This window comes from Bufo bufo, chromosome 5 (assembly GCF_905171765.1).
Source record: "Bufo bufo chromosome 5, aBufBuf1.1, whole genome shotgun sequence".
Taxonomy (NCBI): domain Eukaryota; kingdom Metazoa; phylum Chordata; class Amphibia; order Anura; family Bufonidae; genus Bufo; species Bufo bufo.
Window position 1 is genome coordinate 350,688,844 of NC_053393.1, and position 23,005 is coordinate 350,711,848.

Consider the following 23,005-nt stretch of genomic DNA (forward strand, 5'->3'; position numbering starts at 1 on the left):
CTCTTCCACCGAAGTGGCGGCAACCCCTACCACTGGCCCTTCGGTCTCAGGTTCCCAGGGTTCTGGCCTCCCTCGTGAGCAACGCCACTCTACTGGGGTTACGCCACTCTCAAGGGTATTGGTAACTTTTGTATCAGGCCACAGTGCCGGGAAATCCGGGAAGTCTCTCCCAATTATAAGTTCATAATGTAAATTGGTGGTGACGGCCACCTCGTGGGTCCACATGCTGGCCACTGTGGACAGAGACACCAGGGCAGTGGGATAGTCCTTTAAGTCTCCATGGATGCACACGACCCTGACTTTATGGCCAGTATACTACCGCCAGAGTGTCTCCCACTTCCACCTGGCACAGGTGACTATTGTCTATAATCTCTGGGGTACCTGTTGCAGACAGCTTCCTGGCATACAAGGAGTGGCGGTAGCCATAGTTCGTATCCATGGGTTCGCCCTGATGGAGACAGTCGGCCCTTATGTGGCCAGTCTCCTGACACCGCCAGCAGACTATCGGAGCAAGGTCTGTAGGGGGTATATCCTGTGCGGGTTTTGCTGGCACCAGTCACCGGGTCTGGGGTTGAGATTTCTGGGGTTTTCCCCCTCCCAAAAGAACCCCCCTGTAGAGTCCTGATAGCCTCATAGCGCTCCACCAAGTCGACCATCTCAAGGGCATTACCAGGAGACACCTGGCCGATCCAGAATACATCAGCCAACAGACGGTCCAGCATAGCAGAGGAACTCAGCACGTCAGGCTGCAGCCATTTTTGCAACCGGTGTAACAGACCATAATACTGAGGTATCGCGGGTTCAGCCGGGTTAAACTCCCACTGGTGCACCCGCTGGGCCCGGACCAACACATTCACCCCCCGTCTTGCCAGAATCTCACCCATTACTGTCGTATAATTGGCCACTTGATCATCTGGTAAGTCGAAAAACACCTGCTGGGGTCCGGATGCCAGGAACAGAGCAACGATCTCAGCCCACTGATCTCTGGTTAGTTTCTCCCTCACGGCCACCTTTTCGAACACCGCCAGATAGGTCTCGACGTCGTCCGAGGGGGTCATCTTAGGGATTGCTGTACGGACCGCTTTTCGGGCATCGTGGACGCTCTGGGATGCTCCTGCCGCTTGTAAAGCCATCACGTTGCAATAGCAGCTGGTTGGTTTCCTGCTTATTAGCCTCCCGCTGTTGCAAGTTAGCCTCCACGAGGGCTTTCGTGACAGCTTCCATTTTGTCGAGGGACCGGGTTGTAATCTCGCTGGTTTGATGTAAGACAAACAACCGTGCCCGGAAAAACAAAAAGATTTCGGCCTTCACACCAGCCTCACTGCACTTGCCCGCATCCTCCACCAATTGTGGGGATTTCCTCTAGTAGTCGGGATAAGCAGGTGCAGTACAGAGGCAAAGTACAAGTTTATAATTCAAATGTCCATGTTTATTGACACATAAGGTCAAACAAAAAACACTCTTTGCAGGGTTGGTGTTTTTTCACACCGAGTAGAAAGTTCATACATAACAAAAAAAGTCACCTTGTCGGCGGTTTTGCCTCCAGCAGTCTAAATGCAGGCTTTAGGTGGCCTGCTCTCCCAACACACGGGTCTCAGCTTTTCAGCCCAGCACAGGGCTCAGATCACAACACACAGGGTGTTCTCTGCTGCTGAGCCCAGCTGCCTTTTTAAGTATAGCCAGGTGCTGTCAAAACCCGGCCTGGAACGTGGGGAGTAGTCACCCACCCAGCACTTTGACTACTCCCAATAAGAGCCATCCCAGATCAGCTATTTACAGCCATACTAAATAGCAAAAGTGTCAATCAGCATTAGCTGCTGCTGACACATGAAAATACCGGCTCTTACTTCACCAAGGCCAGGAACCTCAGTTACACATACCTATCTGGCAGTCTGATATACCCTTTAAAGGGATTCTGTCACCTCCTTTTACGATTTTAAGCTGGCACCATCGCTATGTTGACTAAAGTAGCTTATTTCCAGGACTCTTCTTTTTACTTTATTTCGTTTAGTAGTTTTGATGTAAAAGCGATTTTAATGTTATGCTAATTAGGGTCCAAGGTGCCCAGAGGGGCGTTTTTCTCACTCTCCGATGCCCAGTGACGCCCCCCTGCAGTGCCCAAGACAGCCTCCTGATAGTCAAAACACCTCCCAGAGCCCGGCAAACGGTTCCGCCCCCTCCGCACGTCATAATCTACCTTATAGATATGCCCCGTCCTCCTTCCTGTCTGCAGCCAGAAAACTTGCGCAGGCGCAGTACCGCCTGCGGCCTGCGCGATCATCAACGTCCTGAGGGCAACAACACTCAGGTCACAATCACTGGGCTCGGCGCATGCCCAGTGAGACTTTTGAGGCTGTTGCCCTCAGGAGGTTGATGATCGCGCAGGCCGCAGGCGGTACTGCGCCTGTGCGAGTTTTCTGGCCGCAGACAGGAAGGAGGACGGGGCATATCTATAAGGTAGATTATGACGTGCGGAGGGGGCGGAACCGTTTGCCGGGCTGTGGGAGGTGTTTTGATTATCAGGAGGCTGTCTTGGGCACTGCAGGGGGGCGTCACTGGGCACCGGAGAGTGAGAAAAACGCCCCTCTGGGCACCTTGGACCCTAATTAGCATAACATAAAAATCGCTTTTACATCAAAACTACGAAACGAAATAAAGTAAAAAGAAGAGTCCTGGAAATAAGTTACTTTAGTCAACATAGCGATGGTGCCAGCTTAAAATCGTAAAAAAGGAGGTGACAGAATCCCTTTAAACTAAAGTATAATCTAGACTTCCACAGATACATTTTGGGAACATACTGATATGGATTTTTTTAAATATAACAATTGAACGACCAGTATAAAGCAGAATTTTAGAAGACAATTTCTTCTGCACGTCACTAACAAGTAAGTTACTAAGCTACTGCTAAGGAGGTCATCCCTATGGCTGACTGAGTAAAATAACACTTACATATATTTTGTTCTCGTGGTATCTTCGATAGAGATTGTACATGATCGATCCTACATGAAGATCATAGAGTGCTGCCATATCTTCTACACCATTTGTGCTGGTTGGATGCATAGTGGTTACCTTCTGCCGAGTAATTGTGCTTTGTTTGTATGTAAATACCTAAAAAAAGAGAAGAAAAAAAAATCAATATTTTCAGTTCATATCTAAAATAGATTCATATAGTGCACTTGTGAACCCCAAAATTGTAAAATGGCAGTGCAACCATTTCATTAATACTGAGAAGTATTGTTGCTATCTTTGGGCAGCTAAAGAAACATGATTTTATCATTAAGTTTGTCTCTCATGTACCAGCCATTTTGGCATGCTCTGAAATTTTGTTGCACATTAAAATGAAAAAGACATGCAGCTGTTATTAAACAATGTGCGACTTCCATACTATCTTTTTTGAGGGACAGCTCATAAGCCAACAAATAATGGTGTTGCCTCCAATCATCTCAATCTCAATGTGGCTGGTCTACAAAGTGAACTTTTACAGAGCTCTGAGCTAAAGCTGACCATTTACTGTATAAGATATCTATCAAATGATTGTGAAAGGATTTACTGCCAATCTAATGTTTACAGTGCAAAGGCGCACATACACATTAAGCTATTGTTGACCTAACCCGCTGTTTTCAGTGGGATTGTCCAAGAGTTTAAGGCTTCACCGTTCAGCCTGTCTGTTCTCCAGCTCAATTACAGGAGCAGGAGAACGGAAAGGACGGATTCGGCACATAACTGAGCCGAACAGAGCCTACAGACCCCTTAGACTATAATGGGGTCCGTTAGGTTTCCACTCAGAGGAAGATTTTTGAAACGGAGACAAAAGTCATGCATGCACACCATAGGAAGAAGCACTAGCCTCTGTGGTGGCCAGGACCATGGGAGTGCACATACAGTAGGTACGCAGAACCCATCCCGGCCACCTTGTATCTGCCCTGCAGATACGAGCAGTGTATAATGTGATAAAAAAAATAAATCCACCCAGCAATGGAGGCAATATGGATAATAACAATACATTAGTAAGTGCCTTGTATTAACTTTCTCTACATCATAAATGCTATTTGCTGAAGTGAGACAGCCCTTTTAACTGTTCATAGGCTGTAAATTCAGTGATCAAATCCACTTTCAGAGAGGAGATCACTTTTTATCTTCACTGAGAGATCTGGTTACAGTTGTGAATATAGATGAGTCTTTACAGAGGGGAGAGGTGAGGATGATCCAGCTCTGGATTATGAGAGAGGCAGCGACACACAGACATGCCACAGAAGGTTTTAGTTATCTCTCTCACCACAGTACTAGATTTAGGCTTTAATTCGTTCCGTACAGCATTAAAATGTATTGGCTACGTGGAGCCAAAGTTCGTCTCACCTGAAGTCGCGCAAGACCTCGGAGAATTGCTACTGTTTTCATGTCTGCGCATTTAAAAACAATCTAAAATAGCAATTCGAACTGGGCTTTGGTACTGGCTGGTACCTCAGTGCCAAAGCCCAGCTAATTTGCTGCTTCTGCCCCCCCCCCCCCCTAAATAAACTTCTATATGCAACTGTAACCTGATCTTTCAGTAAAGCTGAAAAGCCATCTTCTCTGTGGAGATGGATTTGATCAGTGAATTTAGAGAGAGGACCTTTCACCAGCTCTGATGTTACAGTATCAATACCTGGCACTGTAGGGCATGTTTACTAGATGTCATATTGCACATTTTTTAACTGATACGCTGCTCCGTTGGGGCACTGTGCCCTCCGTTCTGTTTTGCTGCCCTATATGCTAATTGACAGCATCGGTACAGAGAGGAGGAGACGTCTGCGTTTCTCAGTGGGCGTCTCCTGCTCCCTGGCTGTGAGCTGCCCAATCACAGCGGACTGCGGCACAGCCATTGGGAAAAAACAGCTCATCGAGAAGGAGACGACCACTGAGAAACGCAGCCGTCTCCTCCTCCCTGTACCGATGCTATTGATTAGCATACAGGACGGCAAAACAGATTGGGGGGCACAGTACCCCAATGGAGCAGAGTATCAGTAAAAAACTAGCAATATCACATCTAGTAAACATGCCCTACAATGCCAGGTATTAATATTGTAATGTCAGTACTCATGAAACTTACTCTTTAAGTATGCAGGGGAGGAGGAAAATAGTCTGAAAAGTGGAGAAAGGTGCATTTTCTCTAATAAGATATAACGTTTCTTATCTTCACTTTTACTATTGTAATTAGAGTTACAACTCATAATTCTCCAAAAAAAGGTAATAAGTGCCATAGAACAACCACTGTGGCTACTATGGAGCCAACACAGAAGTGAATCTTGCTTTTGTTAGACTCCTCCAACCAATGGCAGGATGAAGCTGGGGATGGGGAATGCTTACATTGACTTATATATTATTTGTGCTAAGGGCTCTCCTCTATTCAAGCCACTGAATCCAATGGTCCCCTTCTTCTCTCCTGTACTGTGTTTGGCAGCCAAGGCTTTTCTCCTCATAGACTGTAAGCTCTTGTGAGCAGGGCCCTCATTCTTCTTGTTTTAGGCTACGTTCACACTCGCGTTTGGTGCGGATCCGTCATGGATCTGCACAGACGGATCCGTTCACATAATACAACCGCCTGCATCCGTTCGGAACGGATCAGTTTGTGTTATCTTTAATATAGCCAAAACGGATCCGTCTTGAACACCATTGAAAGTCAATGGGGGACAGATCCGTTTTCTATTGTGCCAGATTGTGTCAGTGAAAACGGATCCGTCCCTGATGACTTACATTGTGTGTCAGGACGCATCCGTTTGCTCAGTTTCGTCAGACGGACACCTACACGCTGCAAGCACCGTTTTGGTGTCCATCTCCAGAGCGGAATGGAGACGATGCGCAGCCAAACTGATGCATTCTGAGCCGATCCTTATCCATTCAGAATGCATTAAGGGCAAAACTGATCTGTTTTGGACCGCTTGTGAGAGCTCTGAACGGATCTCACAAACGGAAACCAAAACGCCAGTGTGAAAGTAGCCTTAATTGTTGACTTGTCTATTGCTGTTATTTATGACTCTGTTTGTACATGAACCCCAGGATTGTAAAGCACTGCGGAATATGTTGGCTCTATATAAAGATTATTATTATATTATTACTGTAGTTCAGCCTGCAATTTTCTCCTAAAAGACCGTAGTTTACCTTGGCTGTTAACAACACATTAATGAGAAAATATCTGAATAGCCATATAAATGATGTAAGGGTAGAGCATGTCTGTATTCTGCAGTTAATAAGCATTATTAGCTTAAATGAATTACTTCATATTTGAAATTGCATCCATTTATCACTGACACTTTGTAATAGTATAATTACTAAAATAAGCAGACAATTGTTCTCCCGCATGATTACTATAAAAGTACATGCTATGCGTTTGCATCCGGGATCAGACAGCAACCAGAAAACACTGCGGAACAGAAATATCTCAGAAATCTATCCTGCTTGGGGGGATTCTTGTTTGTATATATTTAGCAGCAATCATATATACCCTAAACTTGCTAAAGCTCTCACATCTTGGCCCTATGGATGGTGGGGGGAGTGAGGCCCAGGGTTCACGTTACAAGTTTAGGAATGTGGCATCCTGCGGAGTTAGTGCCGGGATGCCAGACTATTTCAGCAGTTCTCTGACAATACGCTGAAATATCTCTCTGAATGCAACTATTAGTGTAAAACAATGTGCATCAATATAGGGAAGTCTATTGAATAATGCATTTCCTTCAAATACATTGTCTCCAAAAGCCAAGTTACAACTACAGTATATAGCAGCACACCCTCCGGAGACATACTCGTGACCTGTGGCATACATTCCAGACTTTCTGGTTCTTTGTAAAATTCTGGTAGTTTGGTACCTTATATGTCTATACATTAAATCTCCTGAGGACAGACTCATTTGATGAAAACCAGACCCTTGTAGAATATTACCGCTCCTGTTTAATCATTTAGTCTAGGGGGTAGGAATGTCCATGTGAGTTATGCTGCTCTGTAGTGGAAGTCATGTTAAAGCTTCAGTGTCTTTCACCATAGTCAAGGAGTGTAGTGCAGACAGCTAGAGAATGGAAAAAGTGTGATATAACCAATTTGAGTCCTAAAAGGGGCTTTCTGGACTACTTCCACCAAAACACACATAGAATTAAGAATGTCAGATGTAATGTACATTAATGGTGGCAGTAACAGACTGTAATAGTGATATGTATAGTAACCGATAGGAAAATGTTCACATGACACATATCTAAGGTGCCCTAATACCGCTAAAATATCTGGTGTGAAGGGCTACAGTAACGACTACTACAACAAATGGGCTAAATTTACTAATGCGGTCTAACCTTTAGACTGGGTCTACTTAGATTAGACCAGTAATGGCTAACTACTGGCACTCCAGCTGTGGTGAAACTACGACTCCCAGCATGCTCCATTTATTTCTATGAAGTTCTGAGAACAGCCAAGCCAGTGTACATCTTGGGAGTTGTAGTTATACCACAGCTGGAGTGGCAGAGGGTAGCCATCACAGGATTAGACAGTCTAAAGATGCGCCAAATCTATTACATTTGCTCAGGATGTAGGATAAATTTACTGCATTTTTGTCTAAATTAATACCACCACCTTGCATCTTATTTCTCCTAAGACATAAACGTTTCCACTAAGCCATGCCCCCTTTACGAGCGAGGAGTAAAACGTGTCTGAAATACTTAATAAATGTGCCATATTTTGATTAGTAAATCTGCTCCATTGAGTCAACAGCAAAGGAATCTCAGCGGACCACGGCCTCTTCAATTCAAATGCTTAGTATTTATTCCATAAATCTTTACAGTAAATGGACGCGTTTCGGCCCGTCCAGCCATCGTCAGCAAACTGCAAGCAGCGTTTTGGTGTCCGCCTCCAAAGCGGAATAGAGACGGAACTGAGGCAAACTGATGCCTTCTGAGTGGATCCTTTTCCATTCAGAATGCATTAGGGCAAAACTGATCCGTTTTGAACCGCTTGTGAGATCCCAGAACGGATCTCACAAACGGAAAGCCAAAACACCAGTGTGAAAGTAGCCTAAGTCACATCCTTGGCTCCAGCAATGAGCAGGTCCACTCTGCCTGAACAGAAATGTTCTCTGTTTAATGACCTTGTAGCGTACTGATTGCTTTTAAAGCTAGATAATGGTTAAACCCAAACAATCTGCAAGATTTATAGATAAGCTCTTTAACCGAGAGTCAAAATTAAACTGCACTGCATCCTTGACTATGGCTTATCCAACACAAAATATGCAAACCTTATCTACTCTCAAAAACGTGACGTCAGCTGGAAGATGCACCATGAAAGCTTACAGTCCAAAAATGCTGACAGTGCATGTGTATATACTGTATTATTAGTACACCATTGTGATAAGTGTAAGGATAGATGCCATATAAATATAACACCACAAACCTTCACATTTTATTGTATCTCATACCACGGATCAGTTATGGAAAAATACTGTGGACTTTAGGAGCCAGCTAATCCAATCCACAGAACATACACTTTTTATTTTGGTAGCCAATCAATAAAAACTTTATTCTCACCTAGACACGAGTAACTGTAATGTAATGCCTCAGTATATTGGCTAAAAGTACTCTTCATCAAATAAAACATAATATATAGAGTAATTTATATATAATGAGAGAGATTACTTGTACTGGATATACTGTGCAGAGGAGATGGGTAAGTAAAAGAAAGCTCTTTTGTAAATATATATATAAATATATATATATATATACTGTATAGTCTCTCTGACATGACCCTCCCATCTTAGCATGACATGACCAATTTAGCTTGGGCATTTCAAAGAGGTTTCACTGCATATGAAATATAAAGACATGAGTTCATCATATTTTACACTTGAAATTTAAAAGGTATCAGAAGAGAAGATATGGTATCCATATACGTATTAATTTATTCATAGACATTCCCATGTGCCTAAGAATAGTCAGCATTTTACAGGAGACCTTGGCATTCAAACAACCAAGATTTAGTGTGAGAGCTGCACATAATTAGGAAGTCTGCGTCATACAAGTTCTACATTAACACTTCATTATTCACTGTTTCCCCTTACAAACATATGTACATGTGTCTCGCCAGCATGCGCTTGTGAGGCCCGCTATTTAAGGACAAGCTAAAGCACGTTATAGATAACGTTATAAATAATGTTCTAATAACTATATGTTCTGTGCTCTAAACTTGATAGGTTATGACCCTAAAAATTCAGTTTAATGTAATGGCTCGGGGCCTAGTAGAGAAATATTGTAATTAAAGGGAAAGGGAGTTTCCAAACTTTAACATGTCGTTACTTATTTGCATGTCATTTACGGTTACTACCATAACTGTAATTTTTTAAACAAGGATTCTTAGATTCTTTGACTAAATAATAATACCCATTTTGGCAAGAAGCCACCATTTTTGCAATAAGCTGTAGCTCAAAGTGATAGGTGCATGATATAAAGATATTTTACTCTGTTGTTTTTTGGTTTTGTAGAATTGTGTCATTGTAGATAAAGATAAGGGAAAAGTAAGTTGAGTAATATATTCAAAATGTTTGTCTCACGGATCAGTAAGTGTGGACGCACTGTGCCAACTAACTGGTTGGCTTTGGGGTAAATCCCAAGGGCCTTATCCCGGTGCTCACCTAGTATTCCCGCTTTAATCCCTTTACAGGGATATGGACTTTGGTGCAGGGGAACAACCAGACCGCTACCTGTTGAGATAGTCCCAGTATAGTTGGCAGCTGACCCATTGGGTCACCTAAACACATCAAAATGCACCTAAACACATCAAAACAACAGGTACAGTCTGAACAGACACTCCTGAAAGCGAACTGGGAGGTCAGGAGTACACAGGCAGGATGGATACACGGCAGGCAAATCTTCCAATCACCTCTGCTGGTCACAGGGAACCCTAAAGCTGAGACACCTTCTGTCTGAGGTGCCATTGGCTGGAAAGGATTTGAAGATATGCACACCGTCCCTTTAAAATGCCAGAGGTGAGAGCACATATGCCCTATAGGAACAGAGACTGGAGCAATGGAGAAAGCAGCTTGCAGCCAGCATGTTGAGTAGCAAGGCAGCGGTGGGCATGGGCTGCTGACCTAACAGTTTCTGATGTTTACAGCATTACACTGTCTGGCTGGAATTCGGCGAAGACTGCATTTTCTGGGGCCTGGGGATTAAGGATATGGGCCCTTTACCACCCATGATAGAGTTTCTTACTCAGTTTAACTTCTTCCCAATAGTGCCATGTAAACAGTGGCGTGCCTAGGGTTTAAAAAAATGTACCCCCTCATTGTACAACCTTCACAGTAGTTTTGTACAGATGTGTGCCCCCTCACAGTAGTTATGCCCACATTGTGACCTCTCACAGTAATTATGCCCACATTTTTCCCCCTCACAGTAGTTATGCCCTCTCTGTGCCCTTTTTACAGTTGTAATTTCCTCTTTGTGCCACCCTTCACAGTAATAATCCCCATTGTGCCCCCTTCACAGTAATAATCCCCTTTGTGCCCCCTTCATATTAAAACCCCCATTGTGTCCCCTTCATAGTAATAATCCCCATTGTGCCCCCTTCACAGTAATAATTCCCACTGAGCCCCCTTCGCAGTAATAATGCCCACTGTGCCCCCTTCATAGTAATAATCCCCATTGTGCCCCCTTCATATTAATAACCCCCATTGTGTCCCCTTCATAGTAATAATCCCCATTGTGCCCCCTTCACAGTAATAATTCCCACTGTGCCCCCTTCGCAGTAATAATGCCCACTGTGCCCCCTTCACAGTAATAATGCCCTCTGTGCCCCCTTCACAGTAATAATGCCCACTGTGCCCCCTTCACAGTAATAATTCCCACTGTGCCCCCTTTGCAGTAATAATGCCCACTGTGCCCCCTTCATAGTAATAATCCCCATTGTGCCCCCTTCATATTAATAACCCCCATTGTGCCCCCTTCACAGTAATAATTCCCACTCTGCCCCCTTAGCAGTAATAATGCCCACAGTGCCCCCTTCACAGTAATAATGCCCTCTGTGCCCCCTTCACAGTAATAATGCCCACTGTGCCCCCTTCACAGTAATAATGCCCTCTGTGTCACCTTCATTGTAGTAATGCCCTCTGGCTCTGTGCCACCTCTATAGTAGAAATGTCCATTGTGCCCCCTTCACATTAGTAATGCTCGGTATCAATCTATATTGATGGAAGCGCTCATTGCTTCTGGCACCCCCGGTGGACCGCCCCCCCCCCCCCCCCCCCCCCTTTTAGTACGCCACTGCATGTAAATATACTGTATGTGAGCTGTCTGAGAGGGGTGCATGCACTGACCCAAAAATCACTTTGTCATATCATGATTAGCACAAACACTGTAAAAACAAAACCCCAAAACATTGGTGGAATTGAGTTTTAATTTTTTTTTATTTTACAGGAAATGATAAATTGAATGGTATTATTAAAAGACATAACTTGTCCTGCAAAATACAGGGCCTCACACTGCTCTTTGAACAGAAAAGTTAAAAGATTATGGCTCTTGGAAGAGGGGAGGAAGGAAAACAAATTAAAAAAAAAACAAATTGGCCTGGTCTTCAAGCGGTTAAAGTCTTTCCCTCATTACTTTCTTCTTGTGTGAAGGGAAAGCAAGTATACATACATAGCCAAACAAGTAAAAAAAAAAAAAAAAGAAAGATTGCTGGTAGGAGCCAGCTGATGGGCGGAGTCTTGATGGCTTGGCCTATAAGATATGTGCAGTACTTTCACACTATAATATTCTACTCTGAAAGTTTAGCTTCATCTTCTTTACTCACCTTTCACCACATTCTGCTGCTAAAGTGAAAATACGCCAGCTGTATACTGTACGTTCTTAAAATGCAATTTCATCTCACATTTGACTTTTCCTCTATTAGTGACTGATCCATCGTTGACTGTAAGTGTTGCTGGTTAAAGTTTAACATAATTGTAAGAAACATCGCACTGATGCAAGTCAATGCTGGCAAAATCTGACAATCTTGCTCTTGCTTTTTGATTTTAACTATTGAAAGACAGCTGGAGCGTGCAAAACTGCATGCAATTCAGTGTACTGCCTTGGACTGGAGTTCTAGGTCAATTGTTGAAGAGGACCTGTCATCGCTCCTGATGTGTCTGTTTTATTAGCTACTTGAACTCCCCATGTAATAACACTTCTGGAGCATCTGTCCTTATGACTCTTTTGTGCCATTGCTTTATTACTCCTGCTAGAAGTTAAGAATGCTAGCTGTCTAGAACGCTAATGGCTAGCTGTCTGCAGTGAAGGTCCGGATGGGTGTTTCCAGTTGTTATTGCGTCCCTGTACAGTCTGATACCGGTAGCCCTGATTGGATAGTGTCAGAGATTTGTTAATTTCTTGAAATTTGTTTTTGGTCTGATGTCCTTCTCCCATACCATGTAGATTGTAAGCCCTCACGGGCAGGGCTCTCTCCTTCTGTACCAGTTTGTAACTCGTCTTGTTTATGATTAGTGCAATTGTCTGTATTATGTATGTGCACTTCTTCTCATATGTACAGCGCTTTGGAATGAATGGCGCTTTAATAATAAATAATAATAATAATTCTAAAGAATCAGTCAAAATAATTCAACCTGGATCGAAAGTGTCCCAGTAGCCCAGAAAAGCTGTAATTGATGCTCTGGGGTTTCCTAGGACTGTATCCAACCCTTTTCAGGCGCTTTTATGCCAAGACAGTATCAGTAATGTTAAAGTGACATTTATGGCTATGGGTGGAAGCATGGTAGCCAGTGGTAACAACCAAGCATGTTTAAAAACACACTGCCCGATTCTTTTTAATTAAAGGGGTTGCCCGGTTCAGAGCTGAACCCGGACATAACCCCTTCTTCACTTATTCAGCATAAATGAGTGGCGCATTGGAGCATTTCATGCTCTGATGCTCCCCCTTGCCCTGAGCAATGAAGCTGCTTGTTTACATTGTCACACTGCTAAGCGGAGTGATCCCGGTGAAGTCACTGGCACAAATGGGAGGTCTACAGTGCTGTCCTAGCCTGTTTTATAGGATAGGGCAGCAATAAAGATCCTCCATTAGTGCCACTAACGTCACAGGGCTCACTGCTAGGCAGAAGTCTCCACCTAGCGTACCCATAATGACACTCAGTATGTCACCGGAGGTAAAGTAAAAGCCCTTGCCCTGGGCAATGCAGCGTAGGGCAAGGGGTAGATCGGAGCAAGAAATTCTTCAATGCTCCACTTCCATGCTGAATGAGTGATGTCCTCTGTATTTAAAAAAACTGTACAAAAATTATCCATTTTATCTGGCAAATGCCTTCTTTGTCTTCTGACCTGCAAAATAGTGGCTGTCATTTTGAGGGATCCATCCAAAACAAGTGTTTGCTAGAGTCTGCATTTTGGAAAAAATTTGTAATAGATTAGTTAAAGGGATTCTGTCATGAGATTTTACCCCTATAACCTAAACATATGCTCATGTCCGGAGTAATAATAAGAATCCTAAGCTGGCATTATTAAACTTCACTGTGGCTCTATTTGCACAAAAAACTGGTTTTTATAACCTGTCAATCACTCACTTAAGGTGCCCAAGGGGAGGTCGGTTAATACAGGGTGCCCGGCCGCACCCCTCGCCGTCCGGTGCCCAGCGCCGCCTTCCCTAGCTCAGCGCCGCCTCCGCAATCCTACCCGTCCCTCTTCCAGATCCCGCGCCTGCGCACTAGGCTCAGCCTGATGCGCCGCGGACTCCTGGCAGCGGCTTTGTTGAACGAAGTGCGCATGCGCCGGCTGATGCGCATGCGCACTTCGCTCAACTAAGCTGCTGCCAGGAGTCCGCGGCGCATTTTTTGTGCAAATAGAGCCACCGTGAAGTTTAATAATGCCAGCTTAGGATTCTTATTATTACTCCGAACATGAGCATATGTTTAGGTTATAGGGGTAAAATCTCATGACAGAATCCCTTTAAGAATTTATTTACTCATCTTCAATACCTATTATAAGCTAAGAAGATATCTACCAATGCTAGCTGCTAGGGATGAGCGAATCCGCATAATACTTTGTTTGAATACTGTACGGACGAGCGTTCCGTGCAATATTAGAGTGTATTGGCTCCGATGAGCCGAAGTTATTACTTTGCGAAACTTCGATTAATAACTTCATAAATTGATTTCTACAGTTAAAAAACCATTTCCCGAACTCCCGTTCGGTTCCAAGTGATACATTGGAACTGAACCCGAGTTCAGATTTTTTTTTTCACAGTAGTAATTGATTTATGAAGTTATTATGCGAAGTCTCGCAAAGTAATAACTTCGGCTCGTCTGAGCCAATATATTCTAATTTGTATGGAACGCTCGCTCCGTACAGTATTCTAATGTATTTCGATCGATTCGCTCATCCCTACTAGCTAGTCATGACATGTTTACCTGCACTTCTTCTGTCAATGCCCTCCTGTACAATATTCCTCAACATGCTCTCCAACCACTTCCAAATTTATACTGTATGTATTTTATTACAACTTTCTATAGCTTCATATCATAATGATCCAGTGAGCTTGATTTAAGTCTAACTCAATAGACGCCAATATGTTCTAATATATCCGATGCATGGTCTAAGGATCTTTACCGCTCTAAATATTATTGAAATTAGACCTTATCCTGGACATATCTGCTGCTGCTTGATTAGAACATTATGGATTCTATAGTCTAATGATCATTATGTTTTTACGGCTGGTCTGACTAGGTTATAGACTCTGTATGGACTAGGTATTAATTTCCCTAACATGGCTATGTCAAACACACTACAGGTTGAATTGTGATGGTACTGGGGACAGAGACAGGGATTAATGTGAGTGCTGGCAATATCTACAACACTTCAGAATATGTAGGTTCTATGCTGGTTAAATCATTAAGCGATAAGTATGACTAATTTATTGCTATGGGCTGACCAAGAAGCTGGATTGAAGTAATAATCATTGCTTGCAAAACATCAAATTCATCAGATAGAAGCATGGAAAGAAGTGTTAGAAGGGAGTCCTCTAGGGAAAGCAGGTCTTCATGTCGCCAGGTAGAAATAGTCAGAAAATAATAAAATAACATACACTCGCCCATTTCACCCCGTGCTGTTCCAGCGCTGCAGCTCTGATCCTCCCCATCAGGCTTTGTTTGTCTGCAGAGATGATGTGCCTGTGTCCGCCATATAATCACTGCAGCCAATCACTGGCTTTAGAGGTCATACGTTGTACAACACTGAAGCCAATAACTGACTGTAGCCGTGCCCATGGTATATGGGCACACTATTGCTGCAGCGATCGGGGGGACTGGAGCAGTGGCGCTGGCAGATACAAGGGCTTAAACAGGTCCTGACATTCACCACATAATATATTGTTGCAAATCTTTTTTATTATTTCAGCAGTAGCACATACTAAGCTATAAAACACTATAGACGCCATAAAAAGAGGCTTCCTGAGGTTATTACAGTATTTGCAGTAAATTGCCAGATTTCTTTAGTAATGAAGCAATACTGTTCATGTTCAGAGTACTTCTGTTCCCCATACCCAAGTCTGGATCATCTGCCATATGCATGATTTCTGGCCAGTGTTCTGTTGCAAATAAAACACATCCTGTTTCTTTGTGTTAGTGAAATCATTTCATTACACAATATACAGAATAAAGATGTTTTCCATCAAGTGGCTAACAGGTGCATCAGCGTGATATATATAGCGCAATGAGCAAAATTATACCCACTACTGGAGGATGCACAGACATAAGAAGAGGCTACAAACCATGAGAGGCCACTGTCTATTGCCACTAGACATGCCAGGGGAAATGACACAAAGATCCACTGCCTTCATCCTAATATTGGTAAATGTTTATGCACCTTTTGTATCCAGCTACTGTAAATTGTTGGACAACAAATAGTCTACACAGGACTCGGTCATTTTAGATACACGTTTGCTTAAAACCACAAAATTACAGTGAAAAGCAGCAAACACACAAAGAATATATCATCAAGTTCACATCCAGTCTTTAATTTTTTCAAACATCTTAAGCATTGCTACCACTGGAAGACAGAAATATACAATACTAACTTCATGTCCAGGAACATGTAGTAAGTTACATTGTAAGTCAAGGAACACATAGCAGGAACTTTGAATCTCATTAAATATCACGGAACATAGGTACACTAAGAGTCAAGGAACATGTAGTAGGTACACTTAATCTGTTATAAAGGTCATCAGTAAAAAAAAAAGTTCTTGGAAAACTCCTTTAAGTTTGCATTCACAAGATCACGTCTCCTATTGGTTTCATTAACCAAAACTTTACCAAGAAAGATCAATAATTTTGTTTTTTTAAAAAGAAAATCTTATAGAAATGAAGGTGATGTCACGGATGGTGTACAGGAAACAAGATAATGTAATACAATCAATGACTCACTGGATCCACAACTAAGGAACAAAAGGGAGACCCCTGCATAAGACCTGCAACTTTCCCTCACTGCTCAGCCTATGCGAACACCCCAAAGGTGGATGGGCGCATATCCACGTACCTCGGCTATCTAATACCTGAATACCCTACAATAGGGAGGGGACAAGACCACCGGCTCCCTACACTAGACACGGAGGGAGTCAGGGTCTCCTAGAATTCAGCAGACAGAAAATAACAAATAAAGGAACAACACTTATCTTGCAGAGGACTGAGAAATAGAAACAGCATGCACACACACTCCAGGAAGTTGTATAAGCCGCACACTACTGCATTATGGGGAGGAACTTAAAGGGCAGCAATCAGTCCAACTGCATGACAGCTGAGATAGACTAACGAGATGAGGAACTAAACCAAAACAAAGAAATTCAAGGAGGAGGATCTGGAAAGCTCCTGTCAGAGCTTCTCAGCTGTCTGGCTGTGACAGTACCCCTCCCTCTACGAGTGGACTCCGGACACTCAGAGCCCACCTTCTCAGGATGGGACCTATGGAAAGCCCTGATGAGACGAGAGGCCTTAATGTCCGTCACTGGGACCCACATCCTCTCGTCAGGACCATAACCCTCCCAATGAACGAGGTACTGGAGGGAACCGCGGACAAGACGAGAATCCACAATCCTAGAGACCTGAAATTCAAGATTTCCATCAACCATAATCGGAGGAGGAGGCAAAGGCGAGGGTACAATAGGTTGAACATAAGGTTTCAATAAGGACTTATGAAAAACATTATGGATCTTCCAAGTCTGAGGAAGATCAAGACGGTAGGCAACAGGATTGATGACAGACAGGATCTTGTAAGGCCCAATAAACCTAGGACCCAACTTCCAGGAGGGAACCTTCAATTTGATATTCTTGGTAGACAACCACACCAGATCACCAACATTCAGGTCCGGACCAGGCACACGTCTCTTATCTGCCACACGCTTATATCTCTCACTCATGCTCTTTAGATTATCCTGAATCTTTTGCCAAATAGATGACAAAGACGAGGAGAATCTGTCCTCATCAGGTAAACCAGAAGACCCCTCTCCCGAGAAAGTCCCAAACTGCGGATGAAACCCATATGCACCAAAAAATGGTGACTTATCAGAGGACTCCTGACGACGGTTATTTAAAGCAAACTCAGCAAGGGACAAAAAAGAACACCAATCCTCCTGATTCTCCGCCACAAAACAGCGCAGATATGTCTCCAGATTCTGATTGACGCGCTCTTTCTGGCCATTCGACTGCGGATGGAAAGCAGAAGAGAATGACAACCGAACCCCCAAGCGAGAACAGAAAGCCTTCCAGAATCTGGAAACAAACTGCGTGCCCCTATCAGAGACTATGTCTGAAGGAATACCATGCAATTTGACAATGTGGTCAATAAATGCCTGCGCCAGCGTCTTAGCATTGGGCAAACCAGGAAAAGGGATAAAATGCACCATTTTGCTAAAACGGTCCACCACCACCAGAATCACAGTCTTCCCCGAGGAACGAGGCAAGTCCGTTATGAAGTCCATGGACAGATGTGTCCAAGGACGGGAAGGAATGGGCAAAGGAAGGAGAGGACTTGATGGCCGTGAATGAGGGACTTTGGCACGAGCGCAAGTCTCGCAAGCTGCCACAAAACCCTCAACCGACTTACGAAGCGCAGGCCACCAGAATCTCCGAGCGATGAGATCCAGTGTGGCTCTTGCCCCCGGGTGCCCAGCAAGGACCGTATCGTGGTGTTCTTTAAAAATCTTGTGTCTCAAAGCGAGAGGCACAAACAACCTCCCAGGAGGACAAAGATCAGGAGCTTCTGACTGGGCTGCCTGCACCTCTGCCTCCAATTCAGGAAAAAGAGCAGATACCACCACACCTTCAGCCAAAATGGGACCCGGGTCTTCAAAATTCCCACCTCCCGGAAAACAACGTGACAGGGCATCTGCCTTCACATTCTTAACCCCAGGGCGGAAGGTGACAACAAAATTAAACCTTGAAAAGAACAAAGACCATCTGGCCTGTCTCCGGTTCAGACGCTTGGCTGACTCCAAGAAGGCCAGATTTTTATGGTCAGTAAACACGGTAATAGGGTGTCTGCTCCCTCTAGCCAATGGCGCCATTCCTCAAAAGCCAACTTGATGGCCAACAATTCCCTATCTCCCACATCATAATTTCTCTCTGCGGAGGAGAGTTTCTTTGAGAAAAAGGCATACGGTTGCCATTTGGCACGAGAGGAACCCTGAGACAAGACCGCACCCACCCCTACCTCAGAAGCATCAACCTCAACTATGAAGGGTAACGAAATATCAGGTTGTACCAGGATGGAAGCGGAAGCAAAACTCTCCTTGATATTAGAAAAGGCCTTACACACCTCTACCGACCAGGAAGAAAAATCTACCCCCTTTCTGGTCATATCAGTGAGTGGTTTAACAACAGAGGAATAATTCAAAATAAATTTCCTGTAATAATTGGCAAAGCCAAAAAAACGCATCAGCGCCTTCTGATTCTCAGGAAGCTCCCACTCAAGCACAGCGCGGACCTTCTCGGGGTCCATGCGAAAATCAGAAGCGGAGAGAAGAAACCCCAGAAATTGAATTTCTGGAACCGCAAACACACATTTTTCCAGTTTCGCGTATAATTTATTCTCCCGCAGGATAAGCAAGACCTGTCGTAAGTGTTCCTTATGAGTCTTGAAATCAGGAGAAAAAATCAAAATGTCATCCAAATACACTAATACAAATTTTCCCATTAAATGATAAAAAATGCTGTTCACGAAATGCTGAAAAACGGCTGGGGCATTCATCAAACCAAAAGGCATAACCAAATTCTCAAAATGGCCCTCAGGGGTATTGAAAGCAGTCTTCTATTCGTCTCCTTCTCTGACCCTGACCAGGTTGTATGCCCCTCTTAGGTCTAATTTGGAAAAGACTTTAGCCCCAACAACCTGGTTAAACAGGTCCGGGATCAGAGGAAGCGGATAAGGGTCACGAATAGTGATACTGTTCAGCTCCCTGAAATCCAGACAAGGTCTTAAAGAACCATCTTTTTTCTTAACAAAGAAAAAAACAGTGGCAACAGGTGACTTCGAGGGTCGTATGTGTCCTTTTCTCAGACTCTCAGAGATATAAGCACGCATAGCGACCCTCTCAGGTTGGGAGAGATTGTATAAACGAGATTTAGGCAGCTTGGCGCCTGGGATGAGATTAATAGGGCAATCATACTCCCTGTGCGGAGGCAAACCCTGAACTCCACTCTCAGAGAAGACATCCAAAAATTCAGAGAGGAAAGGTGGTACAGTCTTAGTAGAAACCTCAGAAACAGATGCTATGAGGCAATTCTCTCTGCAAAAGTCACTCCAACCATTTATTTGCCTCGCTTGCCAATCAATGGTGGGGTTATGTTTAGTGAGCCAGGGTAGCCCCAACACTAGAGGAGTAGGCAAACCGCTAAGGACGAAACATGACACATCCTCAACATGAGCATCACTCACAATTAAACGGATATTGTGAACTATGCCCTTTAATGATTTCTGAGAAAGTGGAGCGGAATCAATAGCAAAAACAGGAATATCCTTTCCCAAAGTGCATACCTGGAAACCATGAGTTATTGCAAATTGATTATCAATGAGATTGACAGCTGCTCTTGCTCTCTAGCGCCACCCTAGCAGGCAGGACAAAACGGGAACTACAAGCAAACGGAAAACCTTCAATTTCCGCCTCAACCCTGCCAATAGTAACAGACGGAACATTTTTAAAAGATTTTTTCCTTTTTGTTTCTTTATTACTCCCAGAAGACTGCCTGAATCTCCTAGGGGACAAACATTTGCCCCCTGCGCACAGAATGAGACCGCTGCACTGTCCCGGGACTGAGTATGACAGGAAGGAGAGATCTCTCCTCTCTCTCTAAGACGCCTGTCAATACGAACGGCCTGAGACATAGTAGAATCCAAGGAGGTAGGTCTCTCATGAAAGGCAAATGCATCTTTCAATCCCTCTGAAAGACCATGGCAAAATTGACTTCGGAGTGCAGCATTATTCCAACCAGTATCAGCTGCCCATCTCCGAAATTCTGAGCAGTATATCTCTGCGGATTGTTTACCCTGGCATAACAGACGTAGTCTAGACTCAGCCAGAGCAATACGATCCGGATCATCATATATCTGACCCAGGGCTAAAAAGAATTCATCCACTGAACGGAGGGGCCGTGCCCCCTCCGGCAGCGAAAAGGCCCAGGACTGAGCGTTACCCCTGAGCAGCGATATAATGATCCCCACCCTCTGTTCTTCATCACCAGAGGAATGGGGAAGAAGGCGAAAATAGAGTTTGCAAGCCTCTCTAAAACGCACAAAATACTCACTACCCCCAGAGAACGTATCCGGGAGCGAGATCTTAGGCTCAGAACAAACTTGAAACTGAGAAAAAGTCTTACGGAGATCAGCTACCTCCAATGAAAGACCCTGGAAGCGTTCAGTCAAAAGTGAAACCGGATCCATGCTTGAGACGGTTTTGGCGGCTTATAATGTCACGGATGGTGTACAGGAAACAAGATAATGTAATACAATCAATGACTCACTGGATCCACAACTAAGGAACAAAAGGGAGACCCCTGCATAAGACCTGCAACTTTCCCTCACTGCTCAGCCTATGCGAACACCCCAAAGGTGGATGGGCGCATATCCACGTACCTCGGCTATCTAATACCTGAATACCATACAATAGTGAGGGGACACGACCACCGGCTCCCTACACTAGACACGGAGGGAGTCAGGGTGTCCTAAAATCCAGCAGACAGAAAATAACAAATAAAGGAACAACACTTATCTTGCAGAGGACTGAGAAATAGAAACAGCATGCACACATACTCCAGGAAATTGTATAAGCCGCACACTACTGCATTATGGGGAGGAACTTAAAGGGCAGCAATCAGTCCAACTGCATGACAGCTGAGATAGACTAACGAGATGAGGAACTAAACCAAAACAAAGAAATTCAAGGAGGAGGATCTGGAAAGCTCCTGTCAGAGCTTCTCAGCTGTCTGGCTGTGACAGGTGACTTCTTATTACTGTTGCCAACTTTGGAAATGCCAAATGGTTGGAAAAAATGTGTATTTCATAGTCAATACTCTATGATTCACCTAAATCATATTTATATATAAAAATAAATGAGGACTGCCTGGCTGTAGAGAACACTAAATAGCAGGCTTGGAGGTAATTGCAGAGGTCGGACATGTTTGTAGTAGGAAAATGGCATCAACATGGATTTTATTTCTAGAAAATTGTAAATGGTGGATGGTGAGAAGGAATTCTGTCCGTCTTGTTTTCATTGTAAATAAGCCTTGCTATAAATGCTTTCTAATTGCAAAGTCATTTTAAACGCGAGACGAGTCAACAGTATTCTAGACGATGAGGTTTCAAATGCTCACAAAAATCAAGGCAAAATATAAAAATTCTGGAAAATGTGGATTAATTGTCGAAATGCTAATGAAAAGGTGAAAAATACTACAATGTTTACAAAGATTCAAAGTTCAAACTAATAAATATCCCCAGTGATAAAACCAGGGTTTATTTTGGTATTTATAGTATTAGTATTAGAGTAAGAATTGAATCTGAATTTTATTTGATATTATGTAATAAGGCTTAATAGTTCAAATTTCTTAATATACTGATAAATCTCCCCAGTATAGAACTGTTTTCTCTTTTCTTGGGCAAATGTGAAAGTTGTCGTATTGACTTTAGATTTTTGTCTGTTTTCGGTTTGGCTGATTATTGCTTTCCTAGAGATAGGCGGCATCATAGCTTTAGTTTACTCCAATCTACTATTATGAAATCACGATCCTGGCACTGGGCTTTGGAAACCTCAATAACTAAGTTTTGCAGAAATAATTCCTAAGAAGATACCAGGACATGAAGAGTAACAATACTATGCTCTTCACAAGAATAGTCTAGCTTAAGGAACCTGCTATTCTCTTTTGAAATACTTTTGAGAAACACTCTAAATCCAATATATACATAAAGTTTGTGTCCATCACATATTAGGGGAAAAATATCCTCTCTGAAGTTCAGCAATGGTTTAGTCTGCCTCTTTAAAAAACAGAGCTTCCAGTAAGAATTTGTGCTGGCCACTCAGGTTAGCAGAATCAAAGGAACCCCAGGTTTTTGCCCTTTAGCTCCTGTACAGGGATCTGGCCCTCGCCGCTGCAAGTCCCCAGGTTGTGTCTACAGAGTAGCTGCTTATTGGTGGATCAATGAGTTAGAGACCCCGTAACCAAATGAAACCAAAGTTCAATACCAAGTAATAGCAGAGAGAAGTTCTAAGCCAGGTGAGATCCTAAAACAGTGTCAGAGCAGAGTCAAACCGGGAGGGAACTATAAGTAACAGAATAGCAGAGAGATGGAAAGTCAAATACAAAAGTCTGAGCACAATACCAATTCAAGTACAGAAGAGTTAATCTAAGACAGTAGTCTAGTGAGAAACAGGTCGGAAAAACGGGGATAATCAAACACAATCTAATTGTACTAGGTTGCAGGACTTAATAACGGGCACAGGTAGCAGCAAAAGCTAGATTCAAAGGATCTGATGC

The 23,005-nt window shown here is 43.5% G+C and overlaps 1 protein-coding gene across 1 annotated transcript in view; it reads right to left on the minus strand.

Annotated features, from left to right (window-relative positions):
- Nucleotides 1–23,005, minus strand: part of MYO10 (myosin X) — a 256,328-nt gene that overhangs the window by 162,591 nt on the left and 70,732 nt on the right. The window contains exon 3 of the mRNA XM_040431698.1: nucleotides 2,950–3,108. Coding sequence (XP_040287632.1) covers nucleotides 2,950–3,108 — 159 coding nt within the window. The remainder of the gene's footprint in view (nucleotides 1–2,949; nucleotides 3,109–23,005) is intronic.